Raw genomic sequence first — 19,917 nt, forward strand, 5'->3', positions numbered from 1 at the left:
ATTTATTTGTATTATTATTATATAAATAACATAACACCACTTTCTCCCTCGCATCGTTCATGCTCATTCTTATTATAACAAACAGATACATAACAAAACTCTAAAGTTTTTCCTCATTCACCCATCAACCAGCAATCGCTCATACCAAAATCCATTCATCCTTCATCAATCTAACTCCCAAACAGGTCCCCCAATCGGTTCCTAATCTAATTTCCCCTCTCTAATTTCCAAATTCATTTGCCCTAAATCTTCACTTCATCAATCTAATTCCCAAAACTTCAATCATCAGGTCACTTCGATCAAATTATCGCTAATCTTACTTTGCTGCTGCAAACAGGTTCCTAAATCCTTCACTTTGCTCGGGCCGTTGCTCACTTAGCTCATCTCACTTGGCTGCTGCAAACAGGTTCCAAACTCTTTTTTCTCCTTCTCTTGTTTTTATGTTGTAAACTATGCTAACTGAATTGGGTATGCACAATTTGAATGCCTATATGTTAAGGTTTTGATTTGGGCTGTTTTATAGATTTATATGTTTTAGTTAGTGAAGATTTTTTGGTCTGTCTTTTACAGTTGAATCCCCTTTTTATTAATTAGGGAGAACAGATTTTGGATAGATAATTTTGTTTTTGTTTTGAGTTTAATTAGAATACTGACTGTGAAAAAAATAAATCACGGTCAACCAATTAAAATTATTTTTAAGTGCTATAAAAAGGAAAAATCAAATAAAATCTAGACTAATAAATGTCCAAATTTAGTTTTTTTTTTTAAACTCTTTTTTCTCCTTCCCTTTTGTTTTTGTTTTTAATGAGTAATTAGGGAGAATGGTTGGTCTTTTTTTTTTCATAGTATTTTTACTATGCTTTAGGTTATGTTCTTTGACATAAAACTGTGTCCATGATTAGTTTTACAGAGAGACCAATTTATTTGAAATTTCCGTGATTAATCTTTATAAGAAGGAGACATAAGCAAAATCTTAGTTTTCTTTAAGTTCTTAACACTTGATATTAAATTATCAAGTGATATACTCTCCAGACTAATATTAAATTTTTTCAACAAATCCTTATGTGTGATTCTTATGCATATTAATGGAAAATGCTAATTGTGCTTATGTTTTAATTTTTTGTGCCTTTTAACTTGTTTATGCCCATGTCTAATTTTGTGCGCATTTTAACTTTTTTTTTTTATGTACAGTAGTTAACTACCTAGTTTTATATGTATATAGATAGATGGAAGACAATGATATTACAAGGGGCAGTGGAAGAGGTGCTGGTATAAGCATCAACAAAGTTAAGGGAAATAAGGGAGGTAAGCATAAAACTACTTTGTCGCATTCTTCTAGATTACAAGCATCTAGGCCTGCAGACACCCAACAATCCCTATCTACAAAGCAAACTACACATCATCTCATATCTCAAACACATACTAACTTCCCACCTTTCCTCTCTACTTCAAGTCCACAAATGTCTACTGTCCATGCTCCCACTTCTCAAATACCTACAAATACCCAACAACCCCACTCTACAATGAAACCTACACATCATCTTACATCTAAAACACCTTCAAATATCCAAAAATCCCTATTTACAAAGCAACCTACACATCATCCCATATCTTAAACACATACAAACTTCCCACCTTTCCTCTCTACTTCAAGTCCACAAATGTCTACTGTCCATGCTCCCACTTCTCAAATACCTACAAATACCCAAGAACCCCACTCTACAAGGAAACCTACACATCATCTTACATCTAACACACCTTCAAATATCCAACTTCCACAACCTACAAGGCAACCGAAACATCATCCCATATCTCAAACATTTACAAATTTCCCACCTTTACTCTCTACTCCAAGTCCACAAATGTCTACAATTCATGCTCCCACATCTCAAATACCTACAAATATCCAATCTCCCCACTCTACTCCTAGTCCACCACATCTTTCTAATACACATAGACCATATGATGTTGTATCTGGTGGTGATCCACATGCATCATCATCATCACGTGATGATTCGTATCCGATAGCTGGGAGTACAGATCCTACTGATAGGCGTATATGGATCCGTCCGGGACCACAGTTAACGTAAGATTTTTTATAAAATTTTCCGTTTAATTATATAATAACTTGTATCCTTGTATTTTACTACTTGTTTAATTTTATTTTTATAGGTTTGAGCCTGCTGTTAAGCCCCCACGTGACATTACAAAGATTATGAAACGTTTGTTTCAAGGGACTTGGGCAACTTATGGAGAGTTAATGAAAAATGACACGGCTCTTGCGGACTTGTGGTATAACGAGTTTCAGGTACTGTCCTTCTCTTCCTCCAACTTATGTTTATCGTCCTCGTTGTTAGATTTGTCGCTCAGTCCATTTGTTATTTGGAATTGTCGGTTGAAGTTATCTTAGTCCATTTTTTATTTGGAATTGCTGGTATATATTCTATTCCACCGCACTGCCTACCATCATTTTTGGCTCCCTCCCAACTTTGGAGGGTATGGATTGGAATCTGTTACTAGTCTCTTATCAAAATTATAAAATGAAATGTTAGACCAATTAACATATATACAACCCTAATTGTTCAACTGTCGTCGGTACTTTTCTAATCGTCGGTACTTTTCTAATTGTCGGTACTTTTCTAATTGTTCAACTGACTTTAATAGTGTCCGGCGGTGGTTAACTGTTGCTGGGTCAACGACAGTTCGAGAAAAAACAATTTCAAAAGTGAAAAGAGCGAATTTTAATGAACATATATGATAGAGAGAGCTAATAAAACAGAATAAATCAATAGAAACAAGAGAATAGTGGTGAATATTAATAACTCACAAAAGAGTTACAAGTTCCAGAGCAAAGCTCCTAGCGTGTTGTCCGGTTTATCCTATATTAATTACATTGCTTGTATTGCAGAGGATATATAAGTGGCTTCCTGAGCATGATCAAGACATAAAGAAGACTTATCATCATAAGGCATCTGATGGGTACCAAAATACAATGTATCGGGTACGAAGAGGAATGGACAAAGGCGAATGGATCCCTGCTCTATTGCGTGAAAAATTGGAACAAAATTGGGAAGATAGTAAATGGAAGGACAAAGCAGCAGTTAATAAGCGAAATAGAAGATCCTCTAATGGTCCATTGCACACTTGTGGGTCAATTCCAACAATTGAACATTCTAAAAGATTAGTAAGTAAACAAATTATATTTGCAGTAAAGCATAGTGATTTAAATTAATAATAATACTAATCTATTTATTTTGTACTATAGAAAACTGACTCAAACATGACTCCAAGTTGTTGGGAAGTGTATCTAAAGACACACAAAATGAAAGGTGATCCATCAAAGTGGGTATCCTCCAAATCTCAAATGGTTGCGGTAAGTTACAATTCGATGATATTATCATTTCCAGCCCTTTGTCAAATGAACATAAAACAATTGAAAATTATCTAGAATTAGTTATATCCTTTTGTGGACTTGGGATGTTGGTGGCAAGTCAAGGTAATTAGAAAAACTTTAAAATTAGTATTTATAATTGTTCTCATGTGTATTGATGCATGCTGCTACACTATAACTCTGCCATCATGTGCTATAATTGTTTTTGGTTATCTAATCATGTATATTGTTGTATATTACATGCTTTTGTGCCATAATTTTTAATGTTATGCATGCTTATTATTGTTCATTAGGTTCTGACATCTGAACATGATAATCTTATGTTTCTTCACTTGGAAAGAAGTCATGATAACATGGTTATTAGTTAAAAACTAGTTTTAATTTGTTTAACTTGTTATTGGTTGGTTTGTATATGAATTTAATTGTAGTAATTGATTTAATTTTATATTTTTGTACGTAAGAATTAAGACAAACTCTAATTTTGTAGGATGAATATGAAAGACGGATTTTTGAAAGGAACTCACAACAAACAGAGGGGGATGATGTGTCTAATGACCATCAGTCAGACAACTTCATCTTCTTGGACGTAGTTGGAGGAGTCGACAAGAAAGGACGTATTTATGGTTTGGGGACAGAGGCAGGAAAATACAAGCCTTCTTCATCCAGGTCATCTGATGGCATCTCACCATCTGAATATGAGCATATGAGGACTGCAATATCTAAAATGTCAGCTGAAAACATGGAACTCAAGGAGCGGTTGAAGACTAACGAGGAATTGATTCGTGCATCACAGGAGGAGTCACATTTAGCTCGAGAGCAGGCACAACAGTCACAGGAGGATTCACGATTGCTCCGAGAGCAGTTCCAGAAATTAATGGAGTCTTTTACACAAGGCCATTCGCATCTACCTCCTTATCAACCTCATCGTTCGAGTTAGGATTAACATCTGTGTCCACCTACTTGATTATTTATCATATTATTTTGAAAATTTGATTATAACTTTTAGTTTAAAGTAAATGTTCTAATACTATTTAGTAATTATTTCAATATATTTTGATGCAAAAGATAAGTAGTGTGATTCTTGTGAACGCAATCAAAAAGGTTTTTAATCAAATATTAATGTGATTTTTATCATATTTTATCATATTAATGTATTTTATCTTGTGATTTTTCATCACCTTGTTTTATATTCCAAAATTGTTTTGAGAAATAATTGAGAAATTTCCTAAACTAATTTTAAGGAAAAAAAAAAAAAACTTATTTGTGACGGAATATAGGAAAGTCACAAAATTTTTATTTTGCAGTATTGCGTCGGATACCACTGCGATGCTAATCAAATTCCCAGATATTTTGCGACGGGATTATTCCCTCAGTTATTTGCAACGGTTTCCTCCCTCAGTAATTTGTGACGGATATATTTAAAGTCGGTATTTTGTGACGGAAAACTGGGTCACATATACCCATAAAGTGGGAGTCTTAGCGACGGAATTTTGTTCTTTGCGACCGTATCTGAGCCGCCGCAATGAGTGACGGAGTTGATATTCCGTCGGTCAATTTTTCCGACCCCCATTATTACGACGGATTTCCGGAGCGTCGCAAAACCCGTCACAATGTCGTTTGCTACGAATTTTAATCATTGGCGACGGAAAAGGGCCGTCGCTAAATCTGAGTTTTTTGGTAGTGTCCGTCAGAATGTCGTTTGCTATGGATTTTTGACTACTTTGCGACAGAAAATGGCCGTCGCTTAGTCCGAGTTTTCTAGTAGTGTGAAATGAACTTTTTTTTTTGAAGGAAAAAGTATTGTGAAAAGCAAGTTAAATCATATCCTATTTTTAAGATGTAAAGAGAGAAAAAAATATGTTTGAAACTCCAAAGTTCGTTTATAATCTGATTCTACTTATTTCCATATTTCTTTTCATAATAATATGTAATTCTACTTATTTACCAACTACTCGTATTTGTTGAACATATAAAGATTGTCCAAGTGTAAAAAATTATATTGGTAGGTGTCGTAAAAGCTACTGCCAAGCGAGAAAACTGAGATGAATGAGTTCTTGCTCTAGAAAAAGAATTGCAATTTCTTTTATGCTAGAATATTTGAGGAGTTGTCATTTAGTTTTTGTGCGTGAACCAAATAATTGTATTTATATCATATTCCTTTTGTAATTAATTTATTAATTGTGAGAGTAATTTTTAAAATATAAATTTGAAAAGTTGCAATGGTTAAGAGAGACCTTTTAGTAAATGGTGTAATTCTTGATAATTCAAGTATTGTAACCATTCATGAACAAATTCTTCTAAAAAGTTGTCTTTCTTCATCAAAAGGACATAAGTTTCTCTATAAATAGAGACATTTTGGAGGCAGAAATTCATTAAACAAAAAAAATAGAACATCACATTCTTTTGAATCAAAGATCTGCCAAAAGTAATACTAAATAATCTTTCTTTTCTCAAATGCATGAGAGAAATTGACAGATCTTTATTATGTAAACTATCATTGATCGATATATTTGGTGTGAACATGCAAAACGTCAAGGATTCCAAAATATTTTGAAGGAGATTTGCTGGTATTCCTTTTTGCATCCGGTTGGCATCACTGATGGAGGCGAATCAAATGTAAAGGTTAGTGTATTCCACACACACTTTAGATTTTATGTCCACTTTTCATCATGTTCATCATCATCTACTTGATCAAGTTATTGCAGCAGACTCAAACATTAATTATGTAATCACATGTATAAAAGAACATTTGTAATGCTATTTAGACACACAGTTTTAGTAAATGTCTAACATTCTTTATGATCCAATGATTAAATAAAAATGTAATTTGATCCCACATGCATTCTACTTGTATACAAATAGGTTCTCATCCCAATGGTGAATTATATATCCTTAGATAATTTTACCATGGTACAAAATATATTTTTTCTCTTTATTGTCACAAAATGTTAAAAATGAAATGAACTTTTTTTTGAAGGAAAAAGTATAGCGAAAAGCAAGTTAAATAATATTTAACTCTTAAGGTTATCAAGTTTACTAGTTGAACTTTTTTCTAAGTGTGAAAATGACAAACATAACACACTGATGTACTTAAGAGGCATTTTGTAAGTATTCTAATATTATGAAGGGTTTTAAAATTTTAAAAAAATGTAATTACTTGTATGAGAGTATAAACATATTACACTATACATATATCAAATCATATCTTATTTTTTAGATGTAAAGAGAGAAAAAATATGGTTGAAACTCCGAAGTTCGTTTATAATCTGATTCTACTTATTTACATATTTCTTTTCATAATAATATGTGATTCTACTTATTTACCAACTACTCGTATTTGTATAACAGATAAAGATTGTCCAAGTGTGAAAAATTATATTGGTAGGTGTCGTAAAGGCTACTGCCAAGCGAGCAAACTGAGATGAATGAGTTCCTGCTCTAGAAAAAGAATTGCAATTTCTTTTATGCCAGAATATTTGAGGAGTTGTCATTTAGTTTTTGTGCATGCACCAAATAATTGTATTGTTTTTCAAATTTCATGGACCTTGAAGTTATGAATTTTACTACTATGAAAAGCAAAATTAGGAAGAGAAATTAGTTAAGAAAAAATAAAATCCCTCACAAATTCCTTGATTGCAAAATTTACTGAAGGAATTAGAGAGGGATTTAATAAATGCCTCTTGAGCATATCAGTGTGTTGTATTTATCCTATTCACATTAAGAAAGAAGTTCAAATAATAAATTTGATAATAATAAGAATTGAATATTATTTAACTAACTTTTCAATGTAAAGGGAAAACAATATATTTTTTACCATTGTAAAATTATCTACGAAAATAACACACCATTGGGATGAGAACATACATATTTATGCACAAGTAGAATGTACGTGGGATAAATTCATTTTTTTGTTTAATCATTGGATCATAAAGAACGTGAGACATATATTTGCTAAAATTGTGTGTCTGAATAGCATCACAAAAGTTCTTTTATACACGGGATAACTTAATTAAGTTAATTAATTACAAAAGGAATATGATACGCTAAGAAGCTTTCTACCAAACATAGAGAGAAACCCAACAAATTTGCAATCAAACGCTCCCATCTTTGAGAAATAGAACATGTGTAAATATGAGACTTGCTTAGATTAATAATTTGTCATGATGCTTGAGCATATAAGTCAAATAAATTCGTGAGGATATTCATTGTTCTATTAAGGACCTCCTTGGCTATACAAAAGAGAAGATAAGGGATCACCTTTCTTAATCACAACATATAGAAGCATGCAAAATAGTACTAATCTACTTGTAAAATTTATCATTAAAACCAAAGCAAATCAACACTTTTAAGTAGAAATTTCCAATCTAATGTGTCAAAGGCTTTTCAAATGTTTATTTTGAGAAAAATTTTGCAATAAAAAGAACTTTGGTTAAGCATATTGATAACTTTAGATGTCAGACAAATGTCATCACCAATATTTCTGCTTAGAATAAATCTCCTTTGCTGAGTATATATAATTGGGTGAAAATATTGAATTTGAGTTTGGCCAAGGTTATAAGACGTTTAGGAATTAAAACCACACTGTTGGAATTGTAGATAGGAATTAACCAATCATTTTTGAAGAATTGAGAAATTGCATTGAAGACATTAGTTCTCACAATGTCCCAATATTGCACTGAGGGAAATTTAGTGAGGGAAAACGTAAAATCCCTCCCTAATTCCGTCACTAAATTTTGCGACCAAGGAATTTGTGAGGAATTTCATTTTTTCCGTCACTAATTTCCCTCGTTAATTTTGCTTTTTCTAGTAGTGTGTATTCATTTCAAAAATTGCTTGCTTTACTTCTTCACAACTGAGAAGATTAGTGAACATTGCATTCATAGTGTTGTCAACCGAGAAGATTACCAAATATGTGTTTCTTCCAATCTCTAAACTTGACTTTGAGATTCTTCAGCTTAGTATGTAAAGTATACTAACCATTTCATGATTAGGCGTATGTACACGCCCTGTGCTGATTCTGACGACGATTGATCTCATATTTTTTTTGTTTATTGACATTGAGGTCAATGTAGGTTTTAAGTTTGGGGGAGGAATTTCCCACCTTAACTGTTTAGTTTAATTGTCGAGTCTGATAAATAATTGTGTTTGATGTGCTATCGAGTCAATAATGCATGTGTTTGTGCTTTTGTTGTTAGATTTCCCAATTCTTGAATCGGATAATTTTTTTTTGAAAGGCTTAGGATTTGTAGTGTCACTTAGAAAGTATATAGATTTCAGAGGTAGAGAGGTTAAGAGTTAAGGATACTGGGTAAAATTTCAAAAAAAATCGGTGTTGTTCCACCACCTAAAATCTCCCGAATATGGATCCTAACTTAAATAGCCATTGTGCTATAGTCTTGAATTTTTATTTCTTAGTAGTCTTCAAGTAGTTTATATCTTGTTGGACACCATCTATAATCACACAATAAGTAAGTTAGTGGATGAATATAAGCGGTCCTTGTGAGCATATAACTCAGTTGACAAAGTGGACACCATCTATAATCACACATTAAGTAGGTTAGTGGATGAATATAAGCGGTCCCCGTGAGCATAACTCAGTTGGCAATGACATGCGTTATTATATGCAGGGGTCGGTGTTCGAACCTCGAACAGCTTGAAAAAGGTGAATTCTAGCCATTAGGCTACTTCCTTAAAAAAAGTCATTAGACTACTTGACAAAAAAATAAAAAATAAGAGAGAAATAAATAATGTGACTAATAATGGTTAAACCTTGAAAAATCAAATACAAAAACTGCATATCTGCAGAAAGTGTGCAAATTCAAATGAAATATGCGTTAAAAACGCTAACCGGTTTTCCTATGATTTGTGTGACAATAATATAGATACTCATAGTCTTGGTGAGACTAAGATACAACGAGATGATTTAAGTTAGTATGCTAGGAGGGAGATTTTTGTCCGCAAAATGCGGTTTGTGTTGTTACAATACCCTTGGTGTTGATTCTAGTACCTAGAGAATTAGTCTTTGACCGATTCAACTTTGGAACCACGCATGAATATTTGTTATGTTATTCTTCCATGAGTCCTTTTATGTTCAGTTGTTGCATTTAATTTTTCCATTTGCAAGCTAAATTGCTTGAGGGCAAGCAATGGTTCAAGTGTAGGGGAGTTTGATAACACACAAAATACATTGTCTAAATAGTTTGATATCCACTTGTTTTAGAGTCAATTATTGTATCTTGAATGGTTAGTGCTGGTGTTTTCCTTGCGTCACAGGTACTTGTTATGTCTAAATTTTTTATATGATCCAACTATTGGTGCACATCTCCTTCACGATTTTTTTGTCAAAAAAAAAATCTCCTTCACGATTTTAGGAGTTTTCAGTTCTAAAATTAGGCCATAAAAAAAAAAAAAAAAACCAAACACCTTTCTTGCTACCGTATAATGTTATAACCTTGAAAACTTCAATTTTTATTATTATTTGATTATGGGCCGTTTGGATTGAGCTTATGCAAAACAGCTTATTTCATATTATTTTTATTTTATTTTCTTTCCTTGTTGCTGCGATTAACAATTGCTGTTCCAATCCTATTCCAATCATTCGATTTGCTACTGTTGCGGCTATTCTCTTTTTAATTTCTTTCGAGTATCCATAAATTAACAGGTTTTATTCTCTTTGCTATTTCTTAATATGAATTCATAAAAAATAGGTATAGATTATTGTTTCATCATGTGTGAGTAGTTTTCATAGGGTCTGGAATGCGAGGATCGTTACACAAATGCTACTCTATAAATTGCATGTTATATAATTGAAACAGAAGTATACTTTTAATCCAAAAATTATGTTTTTCAAATTAAAAGTTTACTACGAAAGTAGAAATACCGTGATACTGTTTTGCACCAAAGTGTGAGAAAAGAAAAGCATTAGACTCTAGAAAATTCGAAAATTAATATTTTTTTAAAATTTATTTAGAAAATTCGTATTTACAAAAGGAGATTTTAGAATTATAATCGTGCACGCGAAAGCTGGCGGTTATTAGTTTAAAATCCAGAAACAGACGCGTGAAAGCCGACAGTACCTTCAAATTGATTTTCTATTAAAAATTACTTTTTTCAAGTATGACTTAATTATTTTTCATAACAGGACTTCGAAGTTGTAATTCGTACCACGCGAAAGCGGACAATTACAAAGTTCAATTTCTAACACCTCCTACATTAGAGTAAGTGGTATCTTTAACTTAATTTTTTCGCGGGAAGAAAATTATATTGTTTTTATTATAAAAGCATTGTTTTTTGAGTATCAACGGTCATCGAGAACTACATTCCGGCTCGTCCTTGTTAATATTAAATTAAATTTATTATTTTATTTTTCCTCGCGAAGCAAATTGTTTTTGAATTAATCTTAGATAAACAAAGAAACAACCGATAGCTGTACTCAAGAGTTGGTCTCTGTGGATTCGACAACAATATAACAAATAATATTAATTCTTATATATCTTTTTGAATGACACCCACAAAATAACATTCTTAAGTCAAAATTATTTAAGGGTAAAATTGGAAGTGAAAAAGTCAGTCAAAAACCATATTTTCTTCTCTTTATATATAGTATAGATGAAGAGATCAAATCATATTCTATTTGTTGCATGCGTAAGGAATAAATAATATACTAAAAGTTAACAAATTCTTTTATTTCAACTTTAGCGATGTTGAATTTGTGATGTTTTCAATATACTATACCAATTTTTAAGTGGTGGAGTTGGAAAAAATGTGTAATATGTATGAAATCCAAGCCATGGTGATACCGTCAAATTTACGAGATAAATATACCCTATAAATAAAACAATTTTTTGCCTTAAACTTGAAAAACAAATACAATTATTTGGTGCATGCACAAAAACTTAATGGTTAATGGCAGCTCCTCTAATATTCTAGCCTAAACTATAAATTGCAATTCTTTTTCTAGAGCAAGAATTCATTCATCTCACTACTCTAAATTGGCAGTAGCCTTTACGACACCTAGCACTAAAATTTTTCACTTGTGGACAATCTTTATCAGATATACAAGAACGAGAAAATGGTAAATAAGCAGAATCACATACTATCATGACAAGAAATATGCAAATAAATAGAATTAGAATATAAACAAACATCAAAGTTTTAACCATATTTTTCTCTCTCTCTCTTTGCATCTAAGAAATAGGATATGATTTAATATATTTATAGTCTATAAAGTTTATGATCTCATGCAAATAATTACATAGTTTATGCATTGTTAAAATTTTAAAACCCTTCATAATATTACAATATACTTACTATAAATGCCTCTTGAGTATATGAATGTGTTGTGATTATCCTTTTCACGCATAGAAAGAGGTTCAATTAATAAACTTGATAACCATAAGAATTAAATATTATTTAACTAATAGCTTTTCATTATACTTTCTCCTTCAAAAAAAAGTTCTTTACTTTTTAACCTTTCTTGACAATAAAGAGAAAAAAAATATATGTTGTACTATGGTAAAATTATCTACGGACATGATCACCATTGGAATGCGAACATATTTATGCACACGTATAATGGACATAGGATCAATTTATTTTTTTGTTTTCATTTGATCATAAAGAATGTAGGACATTTCCTTTACAACAATGTGATATTCTATATTTTTTTCTGAATGAATTTCTGACTCCAAAATTTCTCTATTTATAGAGAAACTTATATCCTTTCAATGAAGATAAACAACTCTTTAGAAGAGTTCGTTCAAGATTAGTTACAATGCTTTAGTGATCTAGCATTACACCATTTTTCTAAAGAGTGGTGATAGGTAAACCATCATAGGTGGCATACCATCCCTATACACCTTCCAACATGTCAAAAATATATATAAAACACTCTTACAAAGTGGGAAACGAATCCCCTCCAACTTTTTTCTATTATGTTGTTTATCCTGCGCAATTTTGAGCCGCTAGATTAATCTAGCGGTTGACCGACAAAAAGGGAAAAAGTGACAATTTTGAGGAGAGAGAAAAGCATGTGCACTTATTCAATTTTCATGGGATTTCTTCTCTTCACAGTTTTCTTCTTCATTTTATTTTTTATAATCCGATCTCTTTGTTGTATGTTGATTTTTATGTTGGAAATGTCTTTACCAATGTCAACAAGAATAGCAATTTTACATTACAATGTTGTAATTTCAGTCACTTGAATATAAATAATTGGAATCAATCTTCATTTCTACAAAATCTTGAAACAACATCTAAGCCAGTTTCTTTTCTTCAAAAAAAAAAAAAAAAAAATCTAAGCCATTTTCTATCTCAACAAAAACAGAAAAGGAAGAGAGAAGAGAAACAAAGATGTAAAGAGACCCTTTTTGCAGAGGTTTACAGTCACAACGTGTGGTAGGTCGGTGTATCTGAAGTTGAGAGAGATACGTGGTCACCGTTATGGTGGTGGCCGACGAGAAAGAAAGAGGGAGTGGTGGTGGTTAAGGAGTGTGGTTGTGAGATAGAGAGAAGTGAGAGAGATCTGTTTGGACTTTGGAGATGAAAAGAGAGTGGTTGTGAGATGAAATTTCTAAAATGTCCATTGCCACATCAGCAGTGGTACAAAAGGGTGTAACAAAAGAGTGGTCCATGTATCTTTTTCCTTTTCTAAAAGGTCTCTTTTAATCATTGCAACTTTCATAATTTATATTTTGGATATTACTCGCACAATTAAAAAAAAATAATTACAAAAGAAATTTGATATGCTACGAATTTTTTATAGAACCTAGAGAGAAACCCATCAAATTTGCAATCAAATGCTCCTATCTTTGAGAAATAAAGCATATGCTAATAAAGCCTCGGTAAATAGTTGACTTGCTTAGATTAATAATTTTTTATGATGCTTGAGTATATATGTCAAATAAATTCTTGAAAATATTCATATTAGCAAGAGTACCTTTACAGAAAATCATTGAATTATATGCATACATCACATGAGAGGGGAATAAGGAACCTCTACGACCTCTAATAAAAAAAACCTCACCATCTTCCACTAGCTTACCAGTAACTCTAATAAGGACCTCCTTGAATATATAGAAGGGAAGATGGGACAGGTAGTGATCACCTTTTCCTAAAGGCATGCAAAATAACACTAATCTAGTTGCAAAATTTATCATCAAAACTAAAGCAACTCAACATTTTTAAGTCAAAATTTTCAATCTAATTAATGTCTCAAAGGCCTTTCAAATGTTAATTTTGAGAGAAAATTTGCAACAAAAAGAACTTTTATGAAGCATATTGATAACTTGAGATGTCAGACAATGTCATCACCGATGTTTCTACTTTGAATAAATCTCCTCTGGTGAGTAGATATAATTTTAGGACATCCATGTAATAGGTTCTTTCCAAACATTTCACAATGTTAATGAACTGTGCATACGAGTTTAACCATTATAAAAAATTCAGGGAGAAGATTGATCAATGATCACAAATTTAAGAATGAAATACCATATTCACTCAAAAAATACATAATTAAAGTTGCAATCAATTAATTAGACGTAGGTTTTTTATTATATTTATTAACTGAAAAAATGAATATCTTTGTTTTGTAAAATATTTAACTTAATTTTAAAGTGATATTTACTTTTTGGTCACAATATTCTTGTGAGTAAGAACTAAAGTTTTTTTTTTGAACAAGCTAAAATTAGATTTTTTTCTTGTCAATAAGAACTGGTGATTCATCTTGCACAAAATGTGTAAAAGAGAATCACCAAAATAGAATGCAGAGTCTAGTCATTGGTGCATAAAAAGCAAACATTGAAGTAATGAAATAGAAGACACAAGAAAATTACAGTCCAACATCCATAAAAGACAAAAGGTTCTGCCACCAGTCATGATAGCTAAAAACAATAGCTAAAACTAATGGGATCGAGCAGCCTCCTCCACCTGTAAGAAATATGATCCTGCAAAAGAAAATCATGCCGGAAAATAGAAAACTATGTAACGCACTCCTCTTCCCAGGCAAGAAGGCGCCTCCTCCACTCCCAAGCGGAACCCCCTCCTCCCACCCCCTACTCTCCATCTCCTCCACTATCACCCACCTATCAGAAGCCAAATCAAAGAGGTGAGGGAATTTGTTCATGTAAGTTTAACTCAATTGGAACGTAAAAAAAAAAAAAATATGTTTACCTCAATTGGTAAGTACATTGTATAATATATGCAAGGGTCGAAGTTTAAACCTTGAACACTCCACTTATTCATCATTTTAAGATGTTGATTTTTAATAACAAGACTGTCTTAAGATGTGGATTTCTAACGACTAGACTATTTGACAAGAAAAATACAACAATTTACAAGTTTATTTAAAAGTTGAGAAAATATTAGATATGTCAATTAATGGACAGATAATTACTTGTCAAATGAGTTCGCAAAAAAAAAAAAGATTACTTATAAAATTCAATGACCAATGAAAAGATAAACATTTGATAAAAAAATGGAAAGATAAACATGTTTAGAATGCCATAAGTAAAACTGTAATTTCCATCCGGGTGCATCCATGTTTTCATTTTATTTTTCAAAATTGAGTAAGAGAACCTCTCCTTTACTATTATGTTATGTATCCTCTCTTTCTCTTTTTATTTCTTTTCATGATATTTGTTTGGATTAAATAGATTTTTGATCCAATAAATATTAAGAGTTTCGTTTTTAGTTCCATAAATTAAATCATATTTTTTAATCCTTATAATATTTTACAAAAGTCCTCTTAGTCTTCGTAATATTTTCCATCATCGGTTTTAGTTCCAATAAAAAATTTCGTCAATAATTTTTTTTGTTAAATACGTTAAAAGAAAATGCTACAAGGATTAAATAATGTAATTTTAGTTTTTATGAGTTAAAATGAAATTCTGAATATTTATATTAACCAAAAACATATTTAACCCAATTTGTGTCGACTCCATAACAATATTTTTTTTTCTTTTCAACCCAAACCATTCGAACCCATGTGCTAGTTGTTGTACTAGATGCGTGCTTGCTTGATTAGGATGTTTATCTCAATTCTCAAACTGTTTTTTCTTTCACATGATAGTGTGTACTAGGAGGTTTGTTTAGTGTTTATACAAAAAAAGTTATGGAGGACAAAGGCTATGAAAAAGTTGTGTTGACTTGGATCAAATATACATGTAGCTAGGTTGAGGATAAAGAGGAAAAAGTTCACTTAATTTTTGAGTATAATTATAGGAACCAATAAATCATAGCTGAAACACACAACTACTCCATTTTAATTCATATATTTGAATCACGGTGAAAACTCCACACTTTCTAATTTCCATAAACCAAAGAACAACAACAAAGAAATGACAATGGACAAGCTATAAGAATGAGAAAGAGAATGAGAATGAAAGAAAGTGAGAAGCTTTCTTCACACACTTTCCTCACCTTTCTTTCTCTCTCTAACATCTTCTCTTCCTTTCTTTCTATTTGAGTTTTCCTTTCTTCTCTCACTGAAAACTAGCCTCAATAACCCATTAACTAATATGTATGTTTATTTTATAATTTAGAAATCTCTAATTTGAATTTATTAATTTATTTTCATTTTTAAATATGACACTAATAAATGTATTTATTGTTTTGTTACTTTGTGGTGATAAGTGTTGACTACAATAGAAAATGGAATTAAAGCCTACCATATTAATTAATCTAATTCGTTAACCAAAATTGGAATTAAAGGTCAAGATTTAGAGTAAGATATTACACTTACTCTTGGAGTCAAAATATCCCCACATATATATATATATATATATATATATATATATATATATATATATATATATATATATATAAAGTTATGGTAGAGGTGAGTTTTTTTTTTTTTTTTGTGGTGGTCGGGGTTCGAACCCCGGACTTTACATATATTATACATTTTCTATACCAACTGAGCTAAGCTCACGAGGACTGGTAGAGGTGAGATTGTTGGTGACAGAATGAATCTGAAGCCACAATAAACGAAATCACAACTTTCATTGTTGGAGAAAAAACTACGATGAGGAAGGGAAAAGAATGAGCCGTATTCCAGTATCCAATTTATATAATAACCATACGATTTATTAATTAAAACTGTTAAGATTTGATGTAAATTTAAAGACTTACACCTGGTGTCAACAAATCCAGACCCATATATATATATATATATATATATATATATATAGACACCAAAAAAGAGTAAGATAAAAATTAATTATTAACTTAACTATTAAAGTTACTCATTTAGATGGTGGAGTTGGAAAAAATGTGTGATATATCTGAAATTCAGATCATGTTGATACCGTCTAATATACGAGATAAAGATAAACTATATATATATATATATATATATATATATATATATATATATATATATATATATATATATAAAAATTCCGTCTTATTTAATTTTTTCCTTGCCAACATCTTGGAGTACAATATCATAACTTCAAGGTCCATAAAATTTGGAAAAGAAAAATAGAAAATACAATTATTTGGTGCATGTACAAAAACCAAATTACAGCTCCTCGAATATTTTTTAACATAAAGTATAATCTACAATTCTTTTGCTAGAGCAGAAACTCATTCATCTACGTGGGTGCTGTTGGCAGATGCCTTTACGACACCTAGCAATATAATTTCTCACTTGTAGACAATCTTTGTCTGTTATACAAGTTCGAGAACGTGGTAAAAAAGCAGAATCACATACTATTATGACAAGAAATATTAAAATAAATAGAATCAAAACATAAACAAACCTCAGAGTTTTAGCCATATTTTTCGCTCTATGCATCTAAAAAATAGGATAAGATTTAATATATTTATAGTCTACAAAATTTATGCTCTGATAAAAATAATTAAATAGTTTAGGTATTTCAAAAATTTTAAAAACCCTTCATAAAATTATAATCTTAAGTCTCTTTAGTAAATTAGTGGGTTGTGTTTGTCCTTTCCACACCTAGAAAGAAGTTCAAATAATAAATTTGATAATCATAAGATTGAATATTATGTAGCTAACTTTTCGGTGTTCTATATCCTTCAAAAAAAGGTTCATTACTTTTTTATCCTTTCATGATAGTAAAGGGAAAAAAATATTTTGACCATCGTAAAATTATCTATGAATATAATTTACCATTGGTAATGAGACCATATTTATGCACAAGTAGAATGTATGCAGGATCTATATTTTCTTTTTTAAATTTAATTATCGGATCATAAAGAATCTGACATTTATTTAAATCATGTGTCTGAATAGTAGAAGTTCTTTTATACATGGGATAACATGATTTCGAAAATTAAATAGGAAAGGCATATGATATGGTAAAAAGCCTCTATAGAACCTAGAGAGAAACCCAACAAATTTGCAATCAAATACTGGGAAATAGAGCCTGTGTAAATAGTAGACTTGCTTAGATTAATAATTGTCATGGTGCTTGAGCATATACACTACAAGAATAATGACCTTTTATTAAGGATTTTGTCAAGGTTTAAAACCCCTGGCAAATTTGTCAGGGAAAATGCCAAGGACAACCGCTGGCATAAAAGACAGGGACTTTGCCCCTCGTTTTTTGTAAAATGGCGTGACTTTTGTTTAGGCGCCAGTTTGAAAATTCAAAAGCTGAAGGAATCTCTGCTGTGTCAGAGAAAACCGACGGCTTCTGCCAGGGATGCGCAAATGTCAGCCTTTTTCCGGTTGACTTGACAAGGCGCTGGGAAAGCTGGTCCGTTGCAGGCCTGCCAGGGGCTAAACCCCTCACAAATTGCAGCACGCCCTCGCTTTTTTCCCTCCCGTTCTGTGCCTCCTCTGCGCCTACCCTATAGTAGGATTTGACCATCTATGCCAGGGAAGTGCCCCTCGCATAAGCCTTGGTTTTTGTTCCCTCCCTATATAAGAGATGCACCGGTTTTTTGAGCCAGCAACACTTAGCAAAATTTTCTTCACAAAATTTCTTCACCTAAAACACAAAACCTTCGTCAAACTTCATTTATTTGGTAAAAAATTCTTCATTTCTTATCAGTTTTTATCATGATATTAATTTTTAGTGCATACTAATGTTATTTATTTTCTATACTATTTGCAGTTGTGTTATTTGTCGCCTCCTGTGGTCAGCTATTGCCCCAACTCTTGTTGTTTTTGGATTGCATTGCAGATATTTTTTTGTAAAGCTTCAACAAGTTAGTTTTTTTTTTTCTTTCCTCATAACACTATAACTGATATTCATGCATGTTGATGATATGTTATAAAAATATATGTTGATTGTTGGGTAATTTTTTTTTTTTCCGAAAATTTAAATAAATTAAATGTAATGATGATAATTTTTTTTCTCATATTATTATGTATGAATATTGTTAGTAATTTTTTATTCGAATTTGCAAAATATATCCATGTTTTTTTTTGTGATAAAATGAAATGCATGTTTTTGTTGTGATAAAATGAATTATATATATGCATGTTTTTTTTTTTGTGATCATATGAAATATATATGCATGTTGTTTTAATTTATTGTGATGAAATGAAATATTTGCATGCTGTTTTTTTTTTTTTTTTTTTCTGATAAAATGAAATATATGCATGTTGTAGTAGAATGTTAAAAGAAATATGGTCAAACAATAATTGCTTATATATATTCTATTTTTTTTAATAATAAACTTTAATTGTTTTAAAGAAAAATAGGAAAGAAAATAGGACTAGTTTAATTAATTTTAAGCAAGTGTACATTTCGGTACTGTTTTAAAATAAAAAAATTAGGGAATATTGTTTTAAAAGTTAAATTGTTTGTTAAACTAAATCTGTTATTAAAATTTTTTATTCTTTTTTAAATTTTTAATACCTAGTTTTTATAAAGATATTTTAGTTTAGTTAATGCCATATTAAAACCAGTTTTTAAATTATAACATAATTATAATTTAAATATAAAAACAGATTATTAAACCTAATGCTGTTTTTTAATAAATTAAAATCTGTTTTTATATTTAAAAATCTGTTTTATATTTAAATTATAATTATGTTATAATTATTATTTTTATAAATTAAAACTAATCAAAGCGTAGGAAAATAAAAATGCTTCATAAAAAATACTATACTAAAAAGTTCTATTGTTGGAAAACAATTTATTAAAATAGTGTTAAAAATCAGTTTTTTTTTAAATTAAAACTTTGTTAAAATCTGTTTTTTTTTAATAAATTAAAATATGTTTAATTTCCGTGTCTAAAATTTTATAATTATTATTTTTATAAAATAAAATAATTAAATATAATAATGCATATTGTTTAAAAAGGAGGGACTAAAAAATAGTATAGTACAAGAAAGTTGTTTATCGATCAAAATTTTTGTCGTTAAATACGTTAAAAGAAAATGCTACAAGGATTAAATAATGTAATTTTAATTTTTATAAGTTAAAATGAAATTCTGAATATTTATATTAACCAAAAACATATTTAACCCAATTTATATCGACTCCATAACAATTTTTTTTTGCTTTTCAAAACCCAAACCATTCGAACCCATGTGCTAGTTGTTGTAC

General features: G+C 30.7%; 1 protein-coding gene and 1 long non-coding RNA gene across 5 annotated transcripts; both read left to right on the forward strand.

Annotated features, from left to right (window-relative positions):
* Positions 1-291: 291 nt before the first annotated feature.
* Positions 292-4,455, forward strand: LOC112419483 (uncharacterized). Of its 4 annotated transcripts, XM_039828193.1 has the most exons (7): positions 292-406; positions 1,223-1,305; positions 2,029-2,086; positions 2,173-2,308; positions 2,909-3,184; positions 3,266-3,373; positions 3,879-4,455. In XM_039828193.1, exons 2-7 carry the CDS (start codon positions 1,227-1,229, stop codon positions 4,326-4,328), a joined length of 1,107 nt encoding a protein of 368 aa, XP_039684127.1. In that variant the 5' UTR covers positions 292-406; positions 1,223-1,226; the 3' UTR covers positions 4,329-4,455. The 4 variants fall into 4 exon arrangements, with proteins under 4 accessions (XP_039684127.1, XP_024633037.2, XP_039684126.1 ...); XM_024777269.2 differs by lacking the exons at positions 292-406; positions 2,029-2,086; XM_039828192.1 differs by lacking the exons at positions 292-406; positions 1,223-1,305 and having other exon boundaries at positions 1,381-2,086; positions 2,912-3,184.
* A 2,080-nt stretch (positions 4,456-6,535) lies between these two features.
* Positions 6,536-7,141, forward strand: LOC25497482 (uncharacterized). Its single transcript, XR_005643238.1, has 2 exons — positions 6,536-6,644; positions 6,740-7,141. It is a non-coding gene; the product is annotated as an uncharacterized lncRNA (long non-coding RNA).
* Positions 7,142-19,917: the final 12,776 nt, after the last annotated feature.

The sequence above is a fragment of the Medicago truncatula genome, chromosome 7 (genome assembly GCF_003473485.1).
Source record: "Medicago truncatula cultivar Jemalong A17 chromosome 7, MtrunA17r5.0-ANR, whole genome shotgun sequence".
Lineage (NCBI taxonomy): Eukaryota > Viridiplantae > Streptophyta > Magnoliopsida > Fabales > Fabaceae > Medicago > Medicago truncatula.